Here is a 27,750-nt window from a genome sequence, read left to right on the forward strand (position 1 = left end):
ACCTTAGTTCAGGTCTTAAGATTTTATTTCTTCTGAATCTAATGCTTGGCTAAACTTTGAGCACGAGTTTTTTTTCAAGCAGCAGTCAACACAGCAAGTGACCGTCTCCTGTTCCATCACAACTATGCCAATTCTATTAACTACTCTTGCCAGATGCGTGCACATTCTGGTGATTGCAATGAGATATTCCTGGACACCCAACCAGCAGCACAGGATTTTCCCATCATAATTCCATGGTGGAAAGGCCAATCACAGAATTCCTACATCGTTAATTTGGTCCTGAGCAATGGTTGACCCCAGATAGTTTGTGTCGACTGAGCCTTGCTGGGTGGTACTCTTGCCAGAGCCAGAAGACTGTGAACTTAAGTCCCTTCCGAGTCCCAATCTTCCTGAAACTGCTTGTTCAGATTAAAGCAATGCTCGCCCTGCACATCAAGGCAGACCACCATCTGTAAGTGTCAAATCTACAACTCGAGACCTCCTCCCCCAAGAGCTATATTAAAAATAAATGGAAGGCTGATCGCAATTTTATTGATCAACACACACCACAAATCTTTCTCCGCACAACGTTTTCCTAAATGTGCTTAGTTGGATTTGGGAAGTTCTGAAAGTCATGATAGTATTTGTATACAAATTAAGGACAAAATTAAGGACCCGGTAGCAACCAGCAGTGATCGGGTCTGAACCACGGCAACAAATCGATCAGAAAACTCACCGACTTCACCCGGTGCCCGATCCCCATGATCAGCTTTCCATCTTTTTTCATCTTATTGACGAAGTCCATCGCGATGAGACTGCTGTCAAAGGCTTTGCTGAACTGCTTGGCGGCTGCATCCAGCGCCCCTCCAAATCGGTCACCCTGCAGGGACAGTCAGCTTAGGTCACAGGTATTCACGGTCATCTACTCAGCGATTCACCAACTAACCATCGTGATATGCGGAAAAAAACTACCAAAATATCCACACAGCACACACAAGGCACATTCTCCACGAGCAAGCAAAACAAAATGATTTTAATCCATGAGCCTACGTGGAGAGAAGTGAAAGGTAACTTTCAGATCAGTAATCTTTAATCAGAACAATCAAAAGGTCTTTCATCAATTCCAAGGAAGGATTAAGAATGTTAGACACAAAACGCTGGAGTAATTCGGCAGGTCAGGCAGCATCTCCGAAGAAAAGGAATAGGTGACATTTGGGTCGAGACCCTTCTTCTGACCCTTCTTCAAGGGTTAAGAATGTTAGCTTTGCTTTGTTTTCTCAAGATGCTGCCGACCTTTTGAGGATCTGCTGCACTTCCATTTTCAGTTCCCTATAGGATTGAACGTCATTCTTACAATGAACTTCCTATAGGATTGAACTTCATTCTTCCAAAAGAAAATGAAGGAGCAACTCCATTGACCCAGTGTATGGTTGGGCTCAGTGAGCAAAGGTAACCAAAGACACAACCTGCTGCCCAGTTAGTCCACGTGTGCGCAGAGACAGATACAGTAGTCGGCAGGCCTGAATGCTGCACTCTGCATACAAGGATACATGGCTAGTGACATCAGCCTCAGGTTTAATGATTATCTTATGAGTAACTGTATCCTTTTCAAAAGGTTACAACTTCTCTTCACTCTCACTGTTAATACACACCATTCCTTGGATTCCCTTCCCTCTTGATTGATTGAAAGATGCAGCATGGAAACAGACTCTTTGGCTCATTGGGTCCAAGCTGACTATTGATCACCTGTTTGCATATGTAATCCCGCGTTCCCATCCACTCCGTAAACAATGTGGGGCAATTTACAGAGGTCAATTAACCCACAAATCTTGGGGATGTGGGAGGAAAGCGGAGTACCCACACAATAACAAGGGGAATGAGCAAACTCTACACAGACAGCACCCGAGGTCAGGATCGAACCCTGGTCTCTGGTACTGTGAGGCAGCAGCTCTCCCAGCTGGTCCACTGTTCCACTATTATAATAATAATAATAATAATAATAAATGTTATTTGTCATATGTAGGTTTGCACAGGGTCAATGATACAATGAAATGTATTTGACAAGACAACGGGTCACCTCAGCAGTAATATTCCAAGGATAAACAAGATAAAAAATGACATCAGTAAGGTAAAAAGACAATATTAAAAATAATCAACATATATGATGTGAAATGTGTTTATGCGTTCAGAAGCCTGATGGCCTGATGGTAGAAACTGTTCTTAAGTCTGGTGGTACACGCAGCCATACTCCTGTATCGTCTGCCTGACGGTAACAAGGAGAACAGCCTGTGTGCTGGGTGGCTGTGGTCCTTGATGATGCTGCGTGCCTTCCGCAGGCACCGCCGGTAGAAAATATTTCATATTTATTTTCATATTTCAGATACAGCGCGGAAACAGGCCTTTTCGGCCCACCAAGTCCGCACCGCCCAGCGATCCCCGCACATTAACACTATCCTACACCCACTAGGGACAATTTTTACATTTACCCAGTCAATTAACCTACATACCTGTACGTCTTTGGAGTGTGGGAGGAAACCGAAGATCTCGGAGAAAACCCAGGCAGGTCACGGGGAGAACGTACAAACTCCTTACAGTACAGCACCCGTAGTCAGGATCGAACCTGAGTCTCCGGCGCTGCATTCGCTGTAAGGCGGCAACTCTACCGCTGCGCCACCGTGCCGCCCTGAATGGCCGGGAGACAGTTGCCAGTGATGTTCTGTGCCGTCTTCACCACTCTCTGTAGTGATTTGTGGCTGTAGGCAGAACAGTTCCCCTACCAGACTGTAATGCAGCCCGTCAGCAGGCTCTCGATGGTGCATCTGTAGAAGTTTGTGAGGATGCTGGCGTTCATGCTCAGTCTTCTCAGGAAAAAGAGCCGCTGGTGGGCCTTCTTTGTTATTGTGTCCCTGTGCAGTGCCCAGGAAAGGTCCTCAGTGATGTGCACACCGAGGAACTTAAAGCTGCTGACCCTTTCAACCTCAGCATCACCGATGTGGATGGGGAGGTGTCCACTCCCCCATTGTCTCCTATGGTCCACGATCATCTCTTTAGTTTTGCTGACATTGAGAGAGAGGTTATTTTCCTGGCACCAGCTGTTTAGTGCCTTTACCTCCTCTCTGTAGGCCGTCTCATTGTTGTCTGTGATGAGGCCCAAGATGGTCGTGTCGTCAGCAAACTTTAGGATGCTGTTTGAGCTGTGCTTAGCAGTACAGCCGTGCGTGAACAGGGAGTACAGGAGAGGACTGAGCACACAGCCCTGTGGTGTGCCTGTGTTGAGGACCAGTGAGGAAGAGGTGTGGCTGCCAATTCTCACCACCTGGGGCCTGCCCGTCAGGAAATCGAATATCCATCCGCAGATGGAGGTCTCCAGTCCAAGATCAAGGAGCTTGGGGACGAGTTTTGAGGGAATAATAGTGTTGAATGCCGAGCTGTAGTCAATAAAGAGCATTCTTGCATATGTATTTCCTTTGTCCAGGTGGGTGAGTGCAGTATGTATTGCCATGGCGATGGCATCGTCCGTGGCCCTGTTTGGTCTATATGCAAACTGAAGAGGGTCCAAGGTGTCAGGGAGAGAGGAGCAGATGTGAGTTTTGACTAGTCGCTCGAAGCACTTCATGATGACTGATGTCAGTGCGACAGGACGGTAGTCATTTAAACAGGGGGTTACTGGTTTATTTGGGACAGGGATGATGATGGATGCTTTGAAGGAGGTGGGAACCACAGACTGACTCAGAGAGAGGTTGAAGATGTTGGTGAACACCTCTGCCAGTTGATCAGCATACACTCTGAGGGCCCGCCCTGGAATACCATCCGGCCCTGGAGCTTTGCGATCGTTGACCTTTTTGAACGACCGCCTCACGTCTGCCGTTTGTAAGGACAGTGTGGTAGTCCCCCTGCACACCTTTGGCATCATGGTGGGCGCTGTGTTGTCTGCATGGAACCGGGCGTAAAAGGTGTTAAGCTCGTCCGAGAGCGATGTGGTAGGCCGAACAGTGCTCCTGTTTTTCCCTTTGTAGTCTGTGACGCAGCGTAATCCACTCCACATGCGTCTGGAGTCCGAGCTGTAGTAGGTAGATTCCACTTTGTTTCTGTAGTCTCTCTTGCCTTTCCTGATGGACTTCCGGAGGTCATATCTGGCTACCTTGTAGGCGTTGAGGTGGCCTGAGTTGAAGGCAGTAGTCTGTGCTTTAAGTTTAGCACGGATTTCCCGTCTGACCCAGGGTTCCTGATTTGGGTAAGTGCAGATGGTGTCTTTTGGAACCAAATCATCAATGCACTTACTTATGTAGCCTAAGACAGAGTCTGTGTATTCGTTGATATTGCCTTCTGCTGCGTCTTCAAACATATGCCAGTCAGTTGTGTCAAAGGAGTCCTGTAAGGCCTCATCAACCTCATTGTTCCATTTATATATGACCCTGGAAACCGGTTTTTCCTGTTTTAGTTTCTGCCTGTATGCAGACAGCAGTAGAATGGAACAGTGATCTGCCTTACCACAAGCAGGGCGAGAGAGGCTTATAACAGTCTCTGAATGGGGTGTAACGATGCATTATTGGAGGAATGAAGAGAATAAATTAAATACTACTCATGCCAACACGACTTCCACTTCCCTTCAAGAGATTTATGGTTAACGAATTAAATACAATCCAAGCTGGAAGCATCAGCAGCACACTCCCTGTAGTGCATTCTCAGCCAATGTTCAGTTCAGTATTGCCACATGTACCGAGGTACAGTCAAACGCTTTTGCTTGCATGCTGGTTCTCCAGTCAACATGACTATACATTAATATAATCAAGCCATCCACAAGCACAGATAAAGGATAAAGGGTACAACATTTGGCACAAGATATAACATTGAAGTCCAATTAAAGATAGTTCAAAGGTCTTCAATGACGTAGATGGGAGGTCAAGACCGCACTCTAGCTGATGAGGACTGTTCAGTTGCCTGATAAGAGCTGTGATGAAACTATTCCTGAATCCGGAGGTGTGCCTTTTCAAAGTTCTGTACCTCTTGCCTGATGGAAGGGTGATGGGAGGGTGTGACTGGAATGTCATTGGTCCTTGCACAGGCAGTGTGTCATTGGTCCTTGCACAGGCAGTGTGTCATTGGTCCTTGCACAGGCAGTGTGTCATTGGTCCTTGCACAGGCAGTGTGTCACTGGTCCTTGCTCAGGCAGTGTGTGTCACTGGTCCTTGCTCAGGCAGTGTGTGTCACTGGTCCTAGTTCAGGCAGTGTGTCACTGGTCTTTGCACAGGCAGTGTGTCACTGGTCCTTGCACAGGCAGTGTGTCACTGGTCCTTGCACAGGCAGTGTGTCACTGGTCCTTGCACAGGCAGTGTGTCACGGGTCCTTGCTCAGGCAGTGTGTGTCACTGGTCCTTGCTCAGGCAGTGTGAAGTGTAGATGAAGTCAAATGAAGGGAGGTTGGTTTGTGAGACGGTCTGGGCTACTTCCACAACTCTGCAATTGCTTGCTGTCTTGGATGGAGCTGTCTGTGGTGCATCCCGATAAGATGCTTTCAACAGCATATCTGTAAAGGTTGGTGAGGTTTGTTGGGCACATGCCAAACTTCCGAAGCTTTTAAGAAGGGTCTCGACCCGAAAGGTCACCTATTCCTTCTCTCCAGCGATGCTGCCTGTCCCGCTGAGTGACTCCAGCTTGTTGTGTCTATCCAAGGAAATACAGGCATTGGAGTGCTTTCTTGGCCAGAGGTTTGATGTGGCTGGTCCTGGCCAAACTGCTGGTGGGATTTATTCCCAGGAAGTGACCCCCTACAGCAGTGTTTGCAGACACAGCCCTGTCATTTACATGAACTGACAATTTTGCTCACTGAGAGATATTCCTCAACCTGACATGCCCACTGGTCGGCAGTATAACATCTCCAACTCACTGCAGTCCCAGAACAGGATTGTCAACGGTACAGCACTGCCCACTTGTGGTAACCAGAAGGGGTGACGGAAGGTTGTGAGGAGAAAAATGGGGAGGGGCGGGGGGTTGAACACATTCTGGGCAAGGAGAGGGAAAACAACACACACGAGGAAAACAATTAAACAGCATTACAGCAACATTGCTAATCCTCTCAGAAGATTAATCCTAAAACTAATCCTCTTTAGTTAATATTTTCCAATTTAGATTAATTTTAAATCACAAAACTGTCAGCTGGGGAGACGGCTTTTGGCAGCATGAAGGTTAGAACTGACTGCAGTAATGCTGATCAGTAATCTGATAGATACAGTACTTCCACACCTAGGGCAAATGGGTTTAGGCAGTTACTGGGAAAGTAACGAAGAGCAGTTAGAACCACCTCTCTAGCTGAGTTCTTCAGATCCACGCTGACACCAAGCTTAATATATCATTTTTTAAATTTGAATCCTGTCTTAGTGCTTACAAGCCTAATTTAAAATAGAAAACAGAGGTGCACGGATTAAAATCTCTGCATTTGCTCACAACCTACTGATTAACACCAATGTGTAAATGTGCAGTGACTCACAATAGTAAGGAGGCCGGACGTGAGGCTGGAGATCAGGTCCTTCCCTGCTCGGGCACACACGATGGCATTGTGGGCTCCAGAGACGGCAGGCCCATGGTCAGCCGTCACCATCAGGCACATCTCAATAAAGTGACACGCTGGTTTAGGCAACCTTGAAGGAAAGGCACGATTAAAACCACACACACACACACAAGGAGGCAAAAACGCATCAACAACGACATTGAATAAACAAATAGTATCTTCTACAGATGCTCCTCGACTTACGATGCTTCGACTTATGATATTTCGACTTTATGATGGTGAAAAAGCTGGGCAACGGCTGCAATCAGGTGTATTAAATACATTTTCAACTTACGATATTTCCGATTTAAGTCGAGGAGCACCTGTATATCTAAAACAAATGTATCTTATATTTCTGACATAGAAGTGGCCAGTTAACCCATTAGATCGATGCTGGCTTCCAGAATTCCATATCCAATAGTTCCAACTCCACCCCCTCCACATTATCTTCCTGAACCCATATCATTGATTCCCTCTCACATGCCCACCAACTGCCCATGGTGCCATTAACCCAGACCAAAGGATAATTTACAGGAAGGAGCCAATTAACCTATCCCTGCATCATTGGGTCATGTGATGATACTGAAGCACCCGCTTGGAGTTCCCCAAGAAACTGCAAATACTCAACATGAGCTTCGCATGAGTTCAGAATCAAACCTCGGGTCTCTGAAGTTGCAAGCCAGCAGTAGTAACCGCTGCACTCCCCCACCACCTTTAATAGTTTCAGAACTCAAATCATTTGTTCACAAACTCATGCCTAGCAATATCTGGTCCTTTGTTGTCAGTTCTCATTTAAAACCAGCTATAGTGTTATCACAGGGAGAGTTCTGTTTTTCCCAAAACATACTCCTCCAAGGACAAGATTCCATACACTGAAGAAGCTATTTAATATTAAAATGTACAGCAAACCACCTCAACAGTAGTGGCTTATTGCTCCTTGCAACTGTACATTCCTACATTTGTGAGGTTATTCACTTTGGCGGCAAAAACAAGGAGGTAGATTATTATTTCAATGGAGTTAGGTTAGGTAAGGGGGAGGTGCAGTGAGACCTGGGTGTCCTTGTACACCAGTCACTGAAAGTTGGCATGCAGGTACAGCAGGCAGTGAAGAAAGCTAATGGAATGTTGGCCTTCATAACAAGAGGATTTCAGTATAGGAGTAAAAAGGTTCTTCTGCAGTTGTATAGTGCCCTGGTAAGACCACATCTGGAGTATTGTGTACAGTTTTGGTCTCCTAATTTGAGGAAGGACATCCTTGCAATTGAGGCAGTGCAGCGTAGGTTCACGAGATTGATCCCTGGGATGGCAGGACTGGCATATGAGGAAAGTTTGAAAAGACTAGGCTTGTATTCACTGGAGTTTAAAAGGATGAGAGGGGATCTTATAGAAACATATAAAATTATAAAAGGACTGGACAAGCTAGATGCAGGAAAAATGTTCCCAATGTTGGGCGAGTCCAGAACCAGGGGCCAGTCTTAGAATAAAGGGGAGGCCATTTAAAACTGAGGTGAGAAAAAACTTTTTCACCCGGAGAGTTGTGAATTTGTGGAATTCTCTGCCACAGAGGGCAGTGGAGGCTAAATCACTGGATCGATTTAAGAGAGTTAGATAGATCTCTAGGGGCTAGTGGAATCAAGGGATATGGGGAGAAGGCAGGCACGGATTATTGATTGGGGACAGTCAGCCATGATCACAATGAATGGCGGTGCTGGCTCGAAGGGCCGAATGGCCTCCTCTATGTTTCTATGTTTCTTTATTACAACACCTGCACTTCCTCCAACCACCAAATCCCATCCTAAACAAAACTGCCCTCAGGCTGGAAGATGAGGGATAAATTGCATCTAATTTTATGGAAGATTGCTGGGGTTCCATCCAGTATAGCCTACTTACAGCCAAAGATACTAGAGGTGCAAGATAGACCACTCGACCCTAAAAACTGTAGTATGTCACGGCACCATTTTAGTAGGCAGAAACTTGCAGAAACATTTTAAAAGAAAAATAACAAAAATCTGTGAATTGATGGATGAGATATATTCTGCATTTTCATGGTGTCATCACACATACTGTTCCCCCAAAACGCTGATTACACTGCGAGAGGCAGAGGGAACGGCGGGTATTGCCTACTAAAATGGCGGACATTACGCTCCTTTGCGTACGACACTTCAGTATAGGCGATTTCAACGGAGTGGTCCATCTTGTTCCTCCAGTATCTTTGCTTACAGCTTTGTTAATTTGTACTCAAACAACTCAATTTCTTTAGTCCAGCAGAATACAGCTGCTTTAATGTTACATGTGCTACATGTTCAAAAGGTGGCATTAAACATTTACTAATTTCACAGAGCCAGTGCTCATGAACGAGTGTTCTACACTGTACATGGTTACTGCTTGGCCTCTGCCCTGCTGCTGCTAACAGTTCCTTCCCACAACACACCTTTAAATGCTGACCGACAAAAGAAATTGGATTTACAACTTGTATTTACACAGCACCTTTGACAATCCCAAAGGATTTCTTGCAGCCAACCAAAATTTGGTAGTTAGAGATTTTGGTAGTTGTCAAAATCTTGGTCAAAGAGGTAAGTTTAAGGGATAGAAACAAGAGGACAGCGGCAGATTATAACATGTATACACGTTTATAAGCCCCATCACAACTGTGTGAGTCTGAAGAAGGGTCTCGACCCGAAACGTCACCCATTCTTTTTCTCCTGAGATGCTGCCTGACCTGCTGAGTTACTCCAGCATTTTGTGAATAAATACCTTCGAAGAGCACCTATATAACTTGTTTCAATGAGATGCTGCACAGAGGCTGCAGCTGTAGAACAGCACAGCAAGAATAGGGTGAGAGTTATCCCTATCCTGCTCACATCCCCAGCACATTATCTCATCATCATCACCCAACAGCAACAACTAAACCGTAAAACTACTCAATGGGGTGTAAAGCACTGGGACAGGGGTTCTGAACAAATCCCAGCCTATTTAAAACAACTGCTTAATTTCAATAGAAATGTTACAAACAGAACAGCTATTTAGACCGATCAGTGATCGCATCAGTCACGCCAAGCAGCCTGGCCCTTTCCTGTATGGAAATGCATAGCTGCTTCTTAATTGCTACCAATTAAAGTAATCTGCTCACTCAGTTTTTAAACTGTTGTTAGTCTGCAACCATCTTTGGACAATTAGGAATAGACAATAAATGCAGTCTCATCAGGACCCTCAACAAACACATTGGCCACCACGTGGCAGTTTTCGGATCACAGATACAAGTGGCACGTGTCGTACAGCTCACCTTCTTTGGAACCAGAGCAAACCCAGGACACCTCCCAGGCCCATGTCCTCCTTGAAAATCTCGGTGATCGGCATTCCTGCATAGATCAGTTCCTGGCCTCTCTCATCACAAATGCTGGTCATGAAGGAAGCTGGTTTTCGAATCAAACCCAACTCCTGAAAACAGACTCAAAGTTAGAACAAGGCCAGCTGGTTTGCATTTACTAAAGCAGTTATAGCAATTAAACTCTCTCTAATGAGAGGAATAGATCAGGTAGATGCACAGTCTTTTGCCCAGAGTAGGGGAAATCGAGGACCAGAGGACATAGGTTCAAGGTGAAGGGGAAAATGTTTAATAGGAATCTGAGGGATAACTTTTTCACACAAAGGGTGGTGGGTGTACGGAACAAGCTGTCAGAGGAGGTAGTTGAGGCTGGGACTATTGCATCGTTTAAGAAACAGTTAGACAGGTACATGGATAGGACATGTTTGGAGGGATATGGACTATGCGCAGGCAGGTGGGACTAGTGTAGCTGAGCCGAAGGGCCTGTTTCCATACTGTATCACTCTATGCTCCCAGTGTTTATTTAAAAACTGTACTTCATTATCTGGGAGACTATGATGTTTCTTGCAAGATGGGCCTCTGGGGACATGGAATTAATCATTTTATATAGATCACTTGCTTGAGTAGACTTTCCAAAGTCCATCACTGTGTAGCCCAAGATGACGCATGTTCATCTGGAATTAGGCACATATTGTGACATTTATCAACAGCAACTGGCTGCTGGCAAGTGGAAACATGCATACTGCAGAGTTTTCCCACTGTTAGCAAAGGTTGGGGCAGGTGAGAGGTGCTTTGCCCCATCGAATAATCACTGCATTAAAATAATACAAACAACATGCAGCCATTATAAATAATTCAGATTATCAATGGAAATACCAAAGTGAAGGGAGATTCTGAACACAGTGACTGGCTGTGCTAAGCACTCACCCTTGCCCAGGAGTAGTCCATGGGGACAGTAGGAGGAGGAACCTCTTGTGTGGGTACGATCACACCCTCAGCAACAAGGTCATCATAGACAGTCCTGTCAAATCAAAGAAAGATGCCTCAAACAGCAGCATGCTTGACGACTACTCAGTCCACAGCTCCACATTCTACAACGTCATTCCATCCCCTCCTTTCCCTTGAATATCACTGGTCCAGTTGCTGTGCCGGTAAGTCCAGCCTCCGAGTCTCACCCTCGCTTCTCTCCGACCGTGTCGGTGGAGTTCCCAGGCATAGACTTGCTGCTGAACCCGCCTGTTATACCCCTCGTTATGCCCTTTGAGTTGCTGCCTCTGGAGCACCCCAAAATCAAAGCACTTACTTGATGACCTCGCCCAGTTCATCGAAGTTCTTTGGCACAATGGCGCCACTCTCACTCAGAGCCTGGTTCTTTGCCACTGCTGTTTCAGCGTTCTCATTAGCACAGGCACCAGCGTGACCAAATTGTACCTGTGTGGATGCACGAAAGATTGGTACGTGGACAAGTAGCAAGAAGTTACTACCATTGCTACAAACTATAAACCCAGACTAGAACATCAACAGTATTCAGTGGATTTATTTGGTACACTTCACCACAGGCTTTAGCAAGCTTCTATACCAGTTAAATGTATCTCAAGGGATTATTGTAAGAAATGGAAGTAGCAGTGGGCCATTCAGCCCTTTTGATTTGAACTAACTCAGTCCATTTACCTCAATCCCATCAGTGTGTAAGCTTTTGTTTAGAATTAATTCATTTGTCAGCCTAAAATTCTGAAGCATGGCCAATCCGCATGCCCACTGCAATTTCTATCAAGATTTAGAACCCTTTTCCTTAGATTTAATGCTACTAATAATCCCTCCCCCTACTTTGCCATCTATTGAAAACCTACTTGCAGCTTTTTCTCAAATAAAAACAAAAGGCTCAACTGTGAGAAGAGAAACAGAGTTTATGTTTCGGGTCAAAGTCAGAACTGCGGTTCAGTTGATTCTTATGGGCTGCCGATGAAAGTTTAGCAATCTGCTTTTCTTTCGGCAGAAGCTGCCTAAATCGGCCGAGTATTTCTAAATCTCTGTTTCAATTATTTCACGTCACACCAAGCAAACCTCCTTCAACCACCCTCAGCCCGCAAGTGAGGAGCAAGTCGGACAGCTGTGGTGATGTATGTACATAAAGGTGGGCAGCACGCTTTGTTTGTGGCGACTACCCAACAGAGTCCAGCGTCTCCGATGTGTTACATCGCCTTGGCTGGGAGTTGCTGGAGTCAAGACGCACCAAAGCCCGCCGATGTACTGTCTACACGGAGACTCATGGCATCATCCCCAGTAACATATCTCACTTCATTCAATCCAATACCCAGATATTTACAGGACAGTCCTCAGGTCACTTCATTTATATTTATACTAGAATTGGAGCAAACAAAAATAGCTCCCTATAGTCACTATATCCATGGACTATCCCAGAGTGGAACAGCCTTCCCAATACCACCAGATGTGCACCAACCTTGTCACTCTTCAAGTCACAGCTGGACAACCTGGATATGGATCATCTCACCAAACTTGGCCACATAAAAATCTAAATAACCTTTTTGCAACCAGTACCCATGTGCACATGATAGCCCAGCTGTTGGCAGTTGTGCAGTAGAAAGCAGGAAAGCAGAAAAGACTTCCCTGGCTTCACCCCAAACTTGTTTAACACCTTTACAGCAGGTTATCAGAAGATCTGTGATGACGAACACTTACCTCTGAGGCAAACATCGTAGCACATGTACCAATGCACCAAACAACAACTGGTTTTGTAATCTGCCCTTCTTTAATCCCTGTACAAATCTTGTACTCCTCAGATCCACCAATCTATAGAGAGATTTTGGTTAGAATGTTTTTTTCAATCTTCAAACTGTGATATATATCTGTAGAATTCCAGTATCCTGGTTTTAAAGTTTATAGGAGCCAATCAGGTTACTGAAATCAGGTCAAAGATAGAACCAGAGTCTACGGCACAATATCACGCCCTTCAATCCACCCTGTACCATCAATATAATGTTATGGAACATAACAGAATCGAGGGATATGGGGAGAAAGCAGGAACGGGGAACTGATTTTAGATGATCAGCCATGATCATATCGAATGGTGGTGCTGGCTCGAAGGGCCGAATGGCCGACTCCTGCACCTATTTTCTATGTTTCTAATTCCGATCCCATTTACCAGAACTTGGCCTGTGGACTTGGTTTTTGCCTCCACCACCAGATTATCTTTGGGTGAAAAAAATATTCCTCAGAACCCAGCTAAACCTCTTACTCCTTCCTTAAACCCTATGGTTTTGGTCCTCATTATTCCCAGGTCAGGATCTCTGGCACGGTTAAGACAGTAGCTCTACATGTTGTGCCACTGTGCTATACTGCACTTAAGGCGTCCAGTATCAGGGGTTATGGGGAGAAGGCAGGTGAATGGGGTTAGGAGGGAGAGATAGATCAGCCATGATTGAATGGCGGAGTAGACTTGATGTGCCGAATGCCTAATTCCGTTCCTATTACTTATTTCTTATGAAGGGGCAAAATATTCCCCTTAATACCCAGCATATGACTATAACTCAAACATCCACCTGTGCCACCAGTACAATGCTAAGATGCAACCAGTTATATCTTAATTCCTTTATGACGTGCAAGGCTGATCATGGCTTACCCCCCACTACCCACCCGAGTACCGCATTGCTTTCTCCCGGGGAAACTTACCTCACCAAGAACAACGATCATCTTGACTCCTGGTGTGCCTTGGTAACGCAAGACATGGTCCATGAATGTGGATCCTGGGTACCTGTGGAGGAGAGGCAAATAACACCCGTTAATCACAGATCAAAACTCATTTGAGAAAATACTGTCCGTCAATCATCGAGATAGTTTATAAGGGGAAAGACATAAAAAGCTGGAGTAACTCATCGAGGGACAGGCAGCATCTCTGGAGAGAAGGAATGGGTGACGTTTCGGGTCGAGATCCTTCTTCAGTCTGAAGAAGGGTTTCGACCCGAAACGTCACCCATTCCTTCTCTCCAGAGATGCTGCCTGTCCTGCTGAGTTACTCCAGCTTTTTGTGTTTATCTTTGATTTAAACCAGCATCTGCAGTTCCTTCTTACACAGAGAAGGCTACAGGCCAAGTGAGGGTAAATGGGTTTAAAATAAATGACCGCATGGACACAGTGGGCCGAAGGAAGCGTTTCCAGCAGAAACTTTCATTCTAGTGATTCTCCAGTGTTACAGCACGCTGTTCTACAGCACCACCAAGTGACAAAAGTCTGCATTACACTGATCATTTACCTTTCATTACATTTACCTTTCATTACATGAACCAAATGATAACTGTGCAGCAGAGTAGTGTTGCCACCCAAGAGCATTTAATAAGCAGTAAACAAGTCGCAACTAAACCAGTACGTTAGCTGGGATAAGTTAGTAACAGGTTTTAATGAAGGGTCACAAGTGCAACTCCCACAGGTCCCCAAACTCTGGTCCTTACCGATCACCGCCAATGGCAACTCCTTCATAGACACCATCAGTGGTTCTGGAGATGATGTTGTTCAGCTCATTTGACATTCCACCTGAACGAGACACATACGCCACACTGCCGGGACGATACAGCTTGGAGGCCAGGATATTATCCAGCATTCCCCCGGTGTTGCCAATCTTATAGCAGCCTGGTTTAATGCCACCCACCTGAAATGCCAACGTTAAATTAGCTGTGAAAGGCATGTTAGTCATAAGGTCATTAGTGATAGGAGCAGAATTAGGCCACTCGATCCATCAAGTCTACTCCGCCATTCACTTATGGCTGATCTATCTCTCCCTCCTGACCTCATTCTCCTGCCTTCTCCCCATAACCTCTGGCACCCCTGCTAATCAAAAATCTATCCATCTCTGCCTTAAAAATATCCACTGACTTGGACTCCACAGCCTTCTGTAGCAAAGAATTCCACAGATTCACCACCCTCTGACTAAAGACATTTCTCCTCATTTCCTTCTTAAAAGAATGTCCTTTAATTCCGAGTCTAGCCCTGGACTCTCCCACTAGTGGAAACATCCTCTCCACATCTACTCTATCCAAGCCTTTCACTATTCTGTATGTTTCAATGAGGTCCCAATGTTTGGGTCTGTTATATGAACATAGTGCTTTTCCATTTTCTTTCTCTCCTGTCACAAAGGGACTGAATCGTGTTGTGTAGTCTCCTGGGCATTCCCCACCACCTATCACTTCCAAAAGCATGCTTAGACAGAACAATGCTGACAAGCCATTCAACCATAATTTCAGTAGATATCAGCTAAGCATTGCAGATATCATGTGGCTGCTTTGCCCATTTCCTCTTTATCTAGAGACACCAAGTATCTTGGATTCCTGCTTCAGCTGAAATCTGCTGGCTTGTAAAGGCATGAGATTATCAGCATTAAATGGACACATGAAACACCCGAGAGACCATCATTCTCCAGTGACGTGCCAAAGGAGAGACAACTGAATGCATTGCTGATCATGGAACTCAATGTAAAATACTAGGTGGTGATTGAAATAATTGAACTATGTGAATAAGAAACCAGCCTAAGTGCTGGGAGACAGGATTAAAGTGAATGGGTGGCCACTGGTTTGTATGGATCTAATCTCTCACCATTTATGAGTTTTTTCCTATTATTTCCTCTTTAAAAGAATCCCTGATCCCAATAATCTCATCATCTCCACAAAGAACCACGTACCCCAGAAGAATGAATAATTCATTACCGTTGCTGGTCCAATGATGGTGACACCTCTCTCATCTGCCATCTTGATTAATCGCCTTGTCAATGATTCAGGGATACCTTCGGCGATGATGGCAATTGTCCGGATCTACAGTGCACAGAAGAGCACGTACGTGTCAATGAACCGTCACAATTACAACCTCAAACTCCTTGGGAAGGTGTTGGGTGCAGAAACGGCGGCATTCTAAACTACAACGGTTTTCCATTTGTAATGGTCTTGATTTTAGAAACATAGAAAATAGGTGCAGGAGGAGGCCATTTGGCCCTTCGAGCCAGCACCGCCATTCATTGTGATCATGGCTGATCATCCACAATCAGTAATCCGTGCCTGCCTTTTCCCCATATCCCTTGATTCCACTAGCTCCTAGAGCTCGATCTAACTCTCTTTCAAATTCATCCAGTGAATTGGCCTCCACTGCCTTCTGTGGCAGAGAATTCCACAAATTCACAACTCCCTGGGTGGAAAAGTTTTTTCTCACCTCAGTCCCCTTTATTCTTAGACTGTGGCCCCTGGTTCTGGAATTTTAACCCGAAAAATGTCAAGGAGCCATAGACTGTTCCTAATGACTCCTATGGTGACTATTGAAGAAGTGGTTTCGGAACAGAGCATCCCAACACCTTCTAAAGTCCACAGTTACAACACCCTCTGAAACCTCTAGTTGCCATTCACTATCCAAGCTCATCGATGTGTGCAGAACTGTGTTGGCAGGAAACTGGGGAAGGAGAGAAACCAACAAACTGTCGGCCCCAAATGCATTCTGCCTTTCACTAGATAATTAATAATGGATTCAACAAAAATAAAAAAGGTTGAATTGAAATTCATCTCATTGTCTAGCTCAGCATACAAGATCCTTCTGAAAAAGGATTCTCAAGAAAATGAATAAAACCAAATGCAATTTATTTACAAGATTGTGTCTGTGATACAAACTCTTTGTCAACGATGTACAAAAAACTGTCGGGCAACAGCAATGAAAGGAAAAAAAAATCCTGCTCTTCTCAGCTATCTCAGGTGGAGTGAAGGTTTGGAAGTGTCATTAGGGTCTCATTCCCGGGAGTAAGATTTAAAGAATCTGTGGAGGTCAACTGCACCTCAATTGTAAAGAACAAATGGGAATGCTAAAAAATCTAGAGCAGCTTTGGTGCTCACATGTTAATTACAGCAATCGAGAGTGAATAATAGCCACACCAACCTGGGGGAAGTTCATGGTTTCCACAGTGCTGTCATAGGCTGAGCGCAAGGAGGCAAAGTTAATGAGAACATCCACCTCTGGGTGCTTCTTCAGGGCATCGGCCATGTTCTTCCAGACAGGGATGAGAATTTCTTTGTGACCCCAGTAGAACTTCTGCTTGTGGTCACCCCTGTGGAGATGGGGCAGGGAGCAGTGAACACGAGATGGCACACTCCAACTTCATAGGCTAAATATATCCCAGTTAATGCTATGATTTAGAAGTGCAGGCAGAGTTTTGTTTGATATTGTGACCTGAAGTAAGATCCAGTTAATTGTTAACTGTATGTTTGTGTTGTCATTTGTGAGCGGAGCACCAAGTCACATTCCTTGTATATGCACATACTTGGCCAATAAACCTATTCATTCATTCAATTCTACCCCAATGTGGCTGGATCCTTCAGACCACATCATGGTGTGCAGGTATCGGTGTGGAATCCAGATCTGGATTCCTGCTTAGCCAGTTAGTGACCTCTGCCAGGAGATCATGGTGGCAGAACAGTCAACAGGGAATCAGTCATGTAGCATGGGAAGCATTGAAGATGAAGCAATTGCTCATCAATTGGTGACTCCTATACACATTGAGGAGTCAAGATTTAACTGATGCCTTTCAGTTTGGTTTCTATGCTGTATTGAATGCAGGCCCTTCAGCCCACTGAGTCCACACCAACCATCGGTCATCCGCTCATGTAGTTCTATGTTACTCACTTTCACAGCCACTCCCTACACATTTGAGGCAATTTACAGCAGTCAATTGACCTACCAACCCACATATCTTTTGAATGTGGGTAGAAACCAGACGACCTGGAGGAAATCCATGTTCTCACGGGGAGAACGTGCAGACTCCACACAGACAGCATCGAAGGTCAGGGTCAAACCCAGGTCTCCGGCGCTGCGAGGCAGAAGCTTGAACAGCTGCAACACTTCACTGCCCTTGGATAACGTCAATGCCGAGAGTGCACCAGATTGAAGGCTACAGACAGGGGTTGAGAAAGCACTTACGTGAATGGGTAAACCATGGCGGAAACAGACGGCTCATCCCGTGAACAGACATAGTCGAAGTCCAACATTCCTTGCACAGCTCTGGTCTGCATTCCCCAAATAATGGACTTGGTGTGGCGACTGAACAGAGTGGTGGCTTTACCTGCAAGCCAACAGGATGGTCAATGACTCAAGGGCACCCAAACAAGGTTATTAGAAGGAAACTGAACAAAAAGGCAAATCCACACCAAGAAAAGCAGGAAAAGAAACCAGGATGGGAGAGCACACGGGAGGAGCTGTCAACAGATCACTAATAGGAATCTGATGAGAGTTGAATATCATAAGAGCATAAATAGCAGCAACTGACCACCTCAGAATTTTAAAAATCAAACAATAGACAATAGGTGCAGGAGGAGGCCATTCAGCCCTTCAAGCCAGCACCACCATTCAATGTGATCATGGCTGATCATTCTCAATCAGTACCCCGTTCCTGCCTTCTCCCCATACCCCCTGACTCCGCTATCCTTAAGAGCTCTATCTAGCTCTCTCTTAAATGCATTCAAATAATTGGCCTCCACTGCCTTCTGAGGCAGAGTTTTCCACAAATATACAACTCTCTGACTGAAAAAGTTTTTCCCCATCTCCGTTCTAAATGGCCTACCCCTTATTCTTAAACTGTGGCCCCTGGTTCTGGACTCCCCCAACATTGGGAACATGTTTCCTGCCTCTAACGTGTCCAACCCCTTAATAATCTTATATATTTCAATAAGATCCCCTCTCATCCTTCTAAATTCCAGTGTATACAAGCCTAGTCGCTCCAGTCTTTCAACATATGACAGTCCCGCCACTCCGGGAATTAACCTAGTAAACCTACGCTGCACGCCCTCAATATCAAGAATATCCTTCCTCAAATTTGGAGACCAAAACTGCACACAGTACTCCAGGTGCGGTCTCACTAGGGCCCTGTACAACTGCACACAGTACTCCAGGTGCGGTCTCACTAGGGCCCTGTACAACTGCACACAGTACTCCAGGTGCGGTCTCACTAGGGCCCTGTACAACTGCACACAGTACTCCAGGTGCGGTCTCACTAGGGCCCTGCACAACTGCACACAGTACTCCAGGTGCGGTCTCACTAGGGCCCTGTACAACTGCAGGACCTCTTTGCTCCTATACTCAACTCCTCTTGTTATGAAGGTCATTTGTCCCCAAGCTTTATATGACTGATTAGCTATTGCAAATAATTGTAGGATACCTACCAAATTTTCAGGAAATTTTCTAAAGAAACAAGGCATAATCTCACAACTTTGTGTCATGGGAAATATTCTTTGGAAATAAACGCTGCATGAATGTTTTCCCAGTTTTAAATGATATACCTGAGCATTTCATTCAGCAGATATATGCTGACCGGCATCAGGGGTACACAAGCAGAATTGAGAGAACAGTAAGCTTTCAGACACCTTACCAATGACATTTGTAATCAGGTGGGGCTGCTGGCTTGGTTGGTTTGAATGGTCAGAGTGGAGGGTAGAAGAGAAGGAAGAGCAAGAGAAGAGAGAAGGGGCAAACATTTTTGACCAATACACCACATTGGCCCGACTTCACTAGTTAACAACTGACAAGGGTGTCCAATCCTTTGTTATGATTCACTAAGATTTATAGCTCTTGCAAAGTGTAAATGATCCACCCATGAACACAGTTCGGACTCAGATCTTTCCTAATCAATTTCAAGACGGGACACGAGAGATAAGAGCAAACAGATGGAAATTATTTGGGTGTTCAGCACTGGATTACTCAGCCTCAATATGAAAGTGATCCCCAGACCACGGTCTGGACACCACTGCAGAATATATCGCAGGCTTCCACTAACATCTACTCCCACTCCCTGCGACACACGCTCACGCGGAATAACTGAGTGAAATCCACCACCTCAGCATTCCAGAGAGAAAAGAAATGCTCTCACCCCATGGTCTTCAGACCCAGTACATGGAACCTCAAGGTAAAAGGGATTTTCTGCCATTTTAGAAATAATTTGTAAAGGTGAGTAGAGATTATTTTGCTGCATGTTGCTGGGTATTCATAACTTCTAGGAGCAGATTTAGGCCATTCGGCCCATCAAGTCTACTCTGCCATCGAATCATGGCTGATCTGTCTTTCCCTCTCAACTCCATTCTCTTGCCTTCGTCCCATAACCCCCAACACCCGTACTAATCAAATGTTTAGTGGCAGCGAGATAGACGTACATCATCCCAGTTATCAAACAAATTCAATAACTTGTTGGCTTTGGTGGGTAGTTTAACATTGGCATCAGATTCAGGAAATACTGACTGGCCTGGTCTCACCCTCACTTGTTTACACAAGATCCTAATCATTACTGGCAATCCTGGCAGCAGTTTCAAGCTCTGCGGACATACCCACATACTGCTGTGGGGGCAGGGCACATGCTGGTCACAATCCATCAGATGATCGCAAACTAAAAGTCTGGCCAATGCACTTGAAAGGAGAAGAAAGGCATCATGAGAAGAGCTTGACAAGAGGACTTGTGAAAATAGAATTTCCCAAAATAGCGTGAAAGGCATAAATGGTGATTGTTCCTCCTTGATAGATAGTAGAATTACAGAGAAATGACAGAGAAATTCTCAGATAAGAACCAATGGATCCTCAGAGAGTTAGAGTGTCAGAGAGCTTGTGCCTGTTATGGCCTTCCATCAGCCTGTCTATACCTCCATCCTCTCTACCCACTGCTCCATCTGTCCCTTTCTCTTCTTATCTGTCTCCATGTATTACCCACCAGCTGCCTTCTCCCAACTCCACCCGCCTTCCAGCTCCTGGCTTCCCCTGTTCACATAGAGTGTCACGTCAGCCTCCAGCCTCACTCCTCTCTCTCACCTCTACAACAGCCATCTAACCTCTGCACTCCCAATCCTCCTGCAGGATCTCAACTCGACACATTGATCATCCCTTTGCCTCCCCTCCACTACTGAACTCATCCCTTCGCCTCCCCTCCACTACTGAACTCTCCAAGCAGTTTGTAAGCAAACAACTAAATCGCCAAGTTGGAAGATGGCGACATAATTGCGATGCTCAGAGAAAAAGGCCCTTCAGCCCAACTCCTCCATGCCAACCAGTTTGCTTACTGGGATGGTCTTGTTTGGCCTATATTCTCCAAACATTTTCTATCCATGTACCTGTCCAAATGTATTTTAAATGGTGCAATTATATCTGCCTCTACCATTTCCTCTGGCAGCTCGCTCCACATATCCGCCAACTCTTGTGGGTAAAAGTTGCCCCTCCGGGATCTTTTCAATCTTTTGCCTCTGCATGCTCCAGATTTAGGCTCCCTTATTGTGGGAAGATGACTGTGACTATTTACCTTATCAAGGCCCTCAGTATTTTATATTTCTTTAAGATCATCTCTCAGCTTTCCAAGCCCCAGTGAAAAAAGCTCTAGCCTATCCAGTCTCTCCTTATAACTCAAGTCCTCCATTCTCAGTAGCATTCTTGTGAATCTTTCCTGCCCCTTTCCGGCTTAGTGACATCTTTCATAGTTAGGCGTGCAGAACTGCACACTGGACTCCCAAGTGTGGTCTCAGTATCGTCCTGTACAGTTTCAACGTATTACCCCAACACTCATCTGAATTGTTGAGCAACAAAGCCAAGTGTGCCACATGCCTTCTTCACCACCCTGTCAATACTCTAGTCATGTAGATAGTTTCGCTTATTGTCACATGTACCGAGGTACAGTGAAAAGCTATTTGTTACATATGTACATAAACAATAACAAAGTTTGGATCCAATGGCCTAAACTGGAGACTGCTCTCCTAGAATTAACAAAAGGGATAGAGGAAGGAAAGTGAGTGTGTATCAGCAAGACTGGTGTCAGAAGCGAAAAGAGGCAGTGAACAACTGCTTGGGAAAGCTGGGAAGAGGCAACGGTTGAGGTTATGTGAGGTTATCCACTTTGGTGCCAAGAACCAGAAGGCAGAATATTATCTGAATGGTGTCAGATTAGGGAAAGGGGAGATGCAACGAGACCTGGGTGTGATTGTACATCAGTCACTGCACGTAAGCATGCAGGTACAGTAGTCAGCAAAGAAAGCTCATGGCATGTTGGCCTTCATTGCGAGAGGATTTGAGTTTAGGAGCAAGGAGGTCCTACTGTAGTTGTACAGGGCCCTGGTGAGACCGCACCTGGAATATTGTGTGCAATTTTGGTCTCCTAATTTGAGGAAGACATTATTGCTATTGAGGGAGTGCAGCATAGGTTCACCGGTTAATTTCCGGGATGGCGGTCTGAAATAATGTCAAAGAATGGGTCGACTGGGCTTGTATTCACTGGAATTTAGAAGTGAATTCTAGAAGGATGAGAGGGGATCTTATAGAAACATACAAAATTCTTAAAGGATTGGACAGACTAGACGCAGGAAAAATGTTCCTGATGTTGGGAGAGTCCAGAACCAGGGGTCACAGTTTAAGAATAAGGGGTAGTCAAGGGTCTCGACCCGAAACGTCACCCATTCCTTCTCTCCTGAGATGCTGCCTGACCTGCTGAGTTACTCCAGCATTTTGTGAATAAACACCTTCGATTTGTACCAGCATCTGCAGTTGTTGTCTTATACTATATATAAGAATAAGGGGTAGGTCATTTACGACTGAGATGAGGAAAAACTTCTTCAGCCAGAGAGTTGTGAATCTGTGGAATTCTCTGCCACAGAAGGCAGTTGAGGCCAATTCACTGGATGTTTTCAAGAGAGAGTTGGATTTAGCTCTATAAGGGCTAACTGAATCAAGGGATAGGGAGAAAAAGCAGGAACAGGGTACTGATTTTAGATGATCAGCCTTGATCATATTGAATGGCGGTTCTGGCTCGAAGGGCCGAATGGCCTACTCCTCCTGCACCTATTTTTCTATGTTTCTAAGGAGAACAGTGCAGCAATGAAATGGCAAAAAAGGCAGAAATTTATGTATGAAAGAAAAAAACCTACAGAAAAGCTGCTCTAAATCACGGTGATTAAAATGGAAAACAGAGAAAGGGAGACAACTGTTCTGTCCTCTAACTGAGCTCACTTATCTTCCAGACTGATAATGGGCAAACTTCCAAAACATTCTGCTCTTTACTCCAGGTGCCGACTGACCTAGTGCATTGCCCATAGCTCCCATTTACTTGGCTCTTGCCCTTTCCTGACTGCCATTTACCAATTTTCCTGAGGTGGAGAGATGCAGGACCAAGAAATGAGGAGCAGCAGAGGGATAATGCCCAGGAGCAGACAGACGTGCGAGAATCTGATCACCCTGCCCATCTCAGGAAAGCAAAGACCAGGAGGGGAAGTATTTTATCATCCAACCCTTTTACAATCACGTGTAGATTCCAAACTGATCACATCATCTGTCCCTTCTCCCTATGGGAAGATTTGAACAGGCACAAAGACTACCCGGTTAGATTAGGTCTCACAAAATGGATATAAATCGTTTTTAACTGAAGAATTGAGACACAGCGGTTTCAGTGACACAAGAGGTGGTCAAGCAGGATAGTGCCCACACACAGTGCTGAGAAAGCTTATTTCATTTGGACAACCAGGCCTTTTCAGCAGGGCTGTTTGAAAACTCGCAGCTGTGGTTGGAGAAGAGGTTAATGTGGAAGTGTGGCTGTAAAAGGCAGTCGAGACTTAGCCAGCTATAGGTGTGGACAGCCAAACTTACACAGAAGCTGTTTCAGCTCTACTTTGGATCTCAGCTAGCATCTGGTGAATGAAACACCAGCAAAGCCCAGACTCAAAGTATGAGCAAACCGGAGCCATCTAATGCAGAACTCTGCTGATACCACCGTGCTGACAGTAGGCTGCAAGAAGTTAATGCTTCATTACGGTGCAATCCCAGAAACAAAGGATCTGCCAATGCATTCTCGCATTGTTTTAATAGACTGAACAAAATGGGTTGGAAGTGTTTGAGTCCTTTGATTCCCAGTTTCCGTGGATAAATACAATCTTCATGGCTTTCCCTGGGATTTCCCCACCAGGTTATTTTTTTTGTAGAATAAGATCAAATGAAGCAGAACCACTGGAGCTCTCTGCTGGAAAGCAAGATGGTAAATAGCAACCAAACGACCTTCATGAACGTACAGATATCTGCTATAACCCTCCTACCTCTTTTCTTTTCTTGCTTTGCTTTTCCTTCTGTCAAAGAGAGATTACCAAGAAACACATCACATACAGTCGGACTTGTAACATAATCAGTACTTAATATACCCTCCCCAATGATATAACCTCTCCCTTTTGACAATTGCACGGTAGCGCAGCGGTAGAGTTGCTGCTTTACAGCGAATGCAGCGCCGGATCAGGTTCGATCCTGACTACGGGTGCTGCACTGTAAGGAGTTTGTACGTTCTCCCCGTGACCTGTGTGGGTTTTCTCCGAGATCTTCGGTTTCCTCCCACACTCCAAAGACGTACAGGTATGTAGGTTAATTGGCTGGGTAAATGTAAAAATTGTCCCTAGTGGGTGTAGGATAGTGTTAATGTGCGGGGATCGCTGGGCGGCACGGACTTGGAGGGCCGAAAAGGCCTGTTTCCAGCTGTATATATATGATATGATATGATAATATACACTAAAGGAGTACCTAACCAATCCTGACCATCTACACTTTGAAAAATAAATCCACTCACCTGTACACAGATTACATTTGGAGATAGACACAAAAAGCTGGAGTAACTCAGATGCAGGTCAGGCAGCATCTCTGGAGAGAAGGAATGGGTGACATTTCGGGTCAAGACCCTTCTTCAGACTGAGGGGGTGGGACCCCTCCCCTGACATCAGTTTGAAGAAGGGTCTCGACCCGAAACGTCACCCATTCCTTCTCTCCAGAGATGCTGCCTGACCTGCATCTGAGTTACTCCAGCTTTTTGTGTCTACCTTCGATTTAAACCAGCATCTGTAGTTTTTTTCCCTTATATTTGGAGATCTTTACTTTGAAATGCCACATGGGACAGATTATCAGCATTCTCTGCTGTAGGTGGAGGTTAATCTTTCAGAGTCCAGAAACCATTGGGCTCACCTGCACATTGAAGCTATGGTGTTTCAGGTGCTGTTGGATTTTTGTTTTTTAGGTACTTGTTGAACTTGTAAAGTCACCAGGCATATCGCCAACACCAAAAAATGTATTGAAATTACAGGAAGCTGAAAGTCATTGAACCAACACAGATGTGTTTGTGTCAGGCAAGAGTTTTAAAATGAACAATCAATCAATGAAAATATGCACCTCAGCCATTGTTTAATTGAATAGCGAGTGGACTCGAGGGCAAAATGGCCTCGTCTTGTGCAAAAGTTTCTCAAATTGTTGAGAAATGGAAATGTAACAATAAAATGTTGCTTCTTGATCCTTCACATATCTTAAATGAACAGCTAATAAAGAAATAATTTATTTGAGTTTTGAGGGATGAACGTCAATGGACCAGAGTGCCATTTCCTGTACTTGCACGTACAGATGCTCTGCCCTTGCTTGTCTAACACAGCCTCGGGTAGTCCATTTAGTAACCAGAGACATTGCACAAAAGTATTTCACATTTAAACATAATGCAAGCTGCTTGAAATCCCTTGGGCCTTAATTACAACAGGCACAGAAAGGCACTGAAGCAGCAAATTTAGATGCTGGAAATCTGAAATAACAATAAAGTTTTGGAAGTGCACTGGAAGTCAGGCCTGAAGACAAGGACACTATTGTTGTGGTTTTGACCTCAGCCTCAGAATCTGAACACAAACTCTCAGTACTGGCACTGTACATCAGGCCATTATCTCCAACTCATTTCTTCAAGTCTTCCCTCACTGGCCTGCAGTGTTATTTTACTCAAATTCACACAGCCCACTTTATCTCCTCTCCAAGATCTACAAACAGGACTTGCCACTGCTTCAGTCTGTTCTCATCCAGCAGAGCTCACCTCTACTCTGTCCTGTCCTGTCCTGTCCCTTCCCCCCTGCATCTCCCCCTACACTGGAGAACACCAACACAGAGTGAGGCACTACTGTGAAACAGACTTCTAGTCAGTGTAGCAGTGTGACTCTGAGCTTGCAATCCCATGTCACTAATTCTTCATGTCACTGAAATCTACACCATTCCAATAGCGCACAATGCAAACGAGGAAGCATCTAATATTGAAGGTAGACACAAAATGCTGGAGTAACTCAACGGGTCAGGCAGCATCTCAGGAGAGAAGGAATGGGTGACGTTTCGGGTCATGACCCTTTTTCAGACGGAAGCAGGGTCTCGACCCGAAACATCACCCTTTCCTTCTCCCCTGAGATGCTGCCTGAGCCGCTGAGTTACTCCAGCATTTTGTGTCTACCTTCAATTTGAACCAGCATCTGCAGTTATTTTCCTAAGCATCTAATATTTCTATTTAAGCAAAATACAGCCTTCAAGACTCTCGAGTGAGAGGCACAAGATAACAAACACTTGAATCCTTGACAGCAATATTTCACTTGACGCTCCACACAAACAAGAGTTTTTAAATGCTGGGTTTTGCCAGTTAACAACATTGCTTCAAGAAAATAGCTGCATTTTATCTGCTACATGCAATGATTCGGAGCCGAGCATCCTCTCTAGCAGAAACATCTTTTCTGTAGAGACCACAGACAAGTCAAACCTTTGAATTCATTAAATGAATTACCCCACGGGGCATTACTCTTCATAGGCATCGATGTACTGCCTGCATCCTCGGATTTTGATTCTGAGAAAGAAGCAGTTCTGCTAGTGGCTGGAGTCTGGAAGGAAGCAAAAAAAAACGATGTTAATTTATGAGGTGGTATTACTCAGTTATGCAAAGGCCACACTGCAACAAGAGAACGACCGGGCACAATACAACCCTGCCCAACCTTAACTTCCCAGATCCCGGGTGGCCGCCATCAGTGGAGCGGGAGCACGTGGCCGCTGGCTGGGTGAGGTCACGTGGGGCGCGGGGCGGTGACGTCACCCTTTGTCCCGTGTTTGGGAGTGAGGAGGTTGACAACCCTACTAATACGGGACAAGGGTGGTCCCGTACGGGACAAACTAATTTAGCCCAAAATACGGGATGTCCCGGCTAATACGGGACAGTTGGCAACCCTAACCATACCCCACATGGTCTCTTTTTACATTGAACAGTACAGCACACGAACAGGCCTTTTGACCCTCAACATCCAAAATTTTCTCGACTGCTTCTATTGTATCCACCACTACCCCTGGCAGCGCATTTCAGACATTCACCACCCTCCGTGTAAAAGAACTTGCCATGCACATCATCTTTAATCCTTGCCCCCTCTCACCATAAACCTATGTCCTCCAGTCTTTGACATCTGAAAACAACAGCACGGATGGACAGGGTGGTGAAGGAAGTTTTCTTGCTTGCCTTCACAGGGCAGGGGTATTGAGAAGAGGTGTTCAGACATGATTGATTAGTACGGATGTCAGGGGTTATGGGGAGAAGGCAGGAGAATGGGGTTAGGAGGGAGAGATAGATCAGCCATGATTGAATGGCGGAGCAGACTTGATGGGCTGAATGGCCTAATTCTGCTCCTATCACTTATGACCTTATGAACATAAGACATTGGACACACTTGGAATATTATGTGCAGTTCTGGTTATCACACGATAGAAATTATGAGGTAATGGTAGGAAGAGCGCAGAAGAGATTCACTATGATGTTTTATTCACAAAATGCTGGAGTAACTCAGCAGGTCAGGCAGCATCTCGGGAGAGAAGGAATTGGTGACGTTTCGGGTCGAGACCCTTCTTCAGACCCCCAGGGGTCCCGCCCCCCTGACATCAGTCTGAAGAAGGGTCTCGACCCGAAATGTCCCCCATTCCTTCTCTCCCGAGATGCTGCCTGACCTGCTGAGTTACTCCAGCATTTTGTGAATAAAGCGATTTGTACCAGCATCTGCAGTTATTTTCTTTCACTAGGATGTTGTCAGGAATGGAGTGCTTTAGTTTCA

The 27,750-nt window shown here is 45.2% G+C and overlaps 1 protein-coding gene across 5 annotated transcripts in view; it reads right to left on the reverse strand.

Moving 5' to 3' along the window:
• Positions 1 to 27,750, reverse strand: part of LOC144607758 (ATP-citrate synthase) — a 64,652-nt gene that overhangs the window by 7,746 nt on the left and 29,156 nt on the right. For 2 of the 5 annotated variants that reach the window (XM_078424804.1, XM_078424803.1), the window contains exons 14-26: positions 26,424 to 26,541; positions 23,932 to 23,961; positions 17,810 to 17,951; positions 16,772 to 16,940; positions 15,565 to 15,669; positions 14,317 to 14,513; positions 13,541 to 13,622; positions 12,551 to 12,661; positions 11,154 to 11,281; positions 10,778 to 10,871; positions 9,809 to 9,963; positions 6,466 to 6,616; positions 716 to 859 (exon numbers count right to left, since the gene is read on the reverse strand). In XM_078424804.1, the coding sequence (XP_078280930.1) occupies positions 716 to 859; positions 6,466 to 6,616; positions 9,809 to 9,963; positions 10,778 to 10,871; positions 11,154 to 11,281; positions 12,551 to 12,661; positions 13,541 to 13,622; positions 14,317 to 14,513; positions 15,565 to 15,669; positions 16,772 to 16,940; positions 17,810 to 17,951; positions 23,932 to 23,961; positions 26,424 to 26,541 (1,626 nt within the window). The remainder of the gene's footprint in view (positions 1 to 715; positions 860 to 6,465; positions 6,617 to 9,808; positions 9,964 to 10,777; positions 10,872 to 11,153; positions 11,282 to 12,550; positions 12,662 to 13,540; positions 13,623 to 14,316; positions 14,514 to 15,564; positions 15,670 to 16,771; positions 16,941 to 17,809; positions 17,952 to 23,931; positions 23,962 to 26,423; positions 26,542 to 27,750) is intronic. The other 3 variants (XM_078424805.1, XM_078424808.1, XM_078424806.1) reach the window with 3 other exon arrangements.

The sequence above is a fragment of the Rhinoraja longicauda genome, chromosome 29 (assembly GCF_053455715.1).
Source record: "Rhinoraja longicauda isolate Sanriku21f chromosome 29, sRhiLon1.1, whole genome shotgun sequence".
Lineage (NCBI taxonomy): Eukaryota > Metazoa > Chordata > Chondrichthyes > Rajiformes > Arhynchobatidae > Rhinoraja > Rhinoraja longicauda.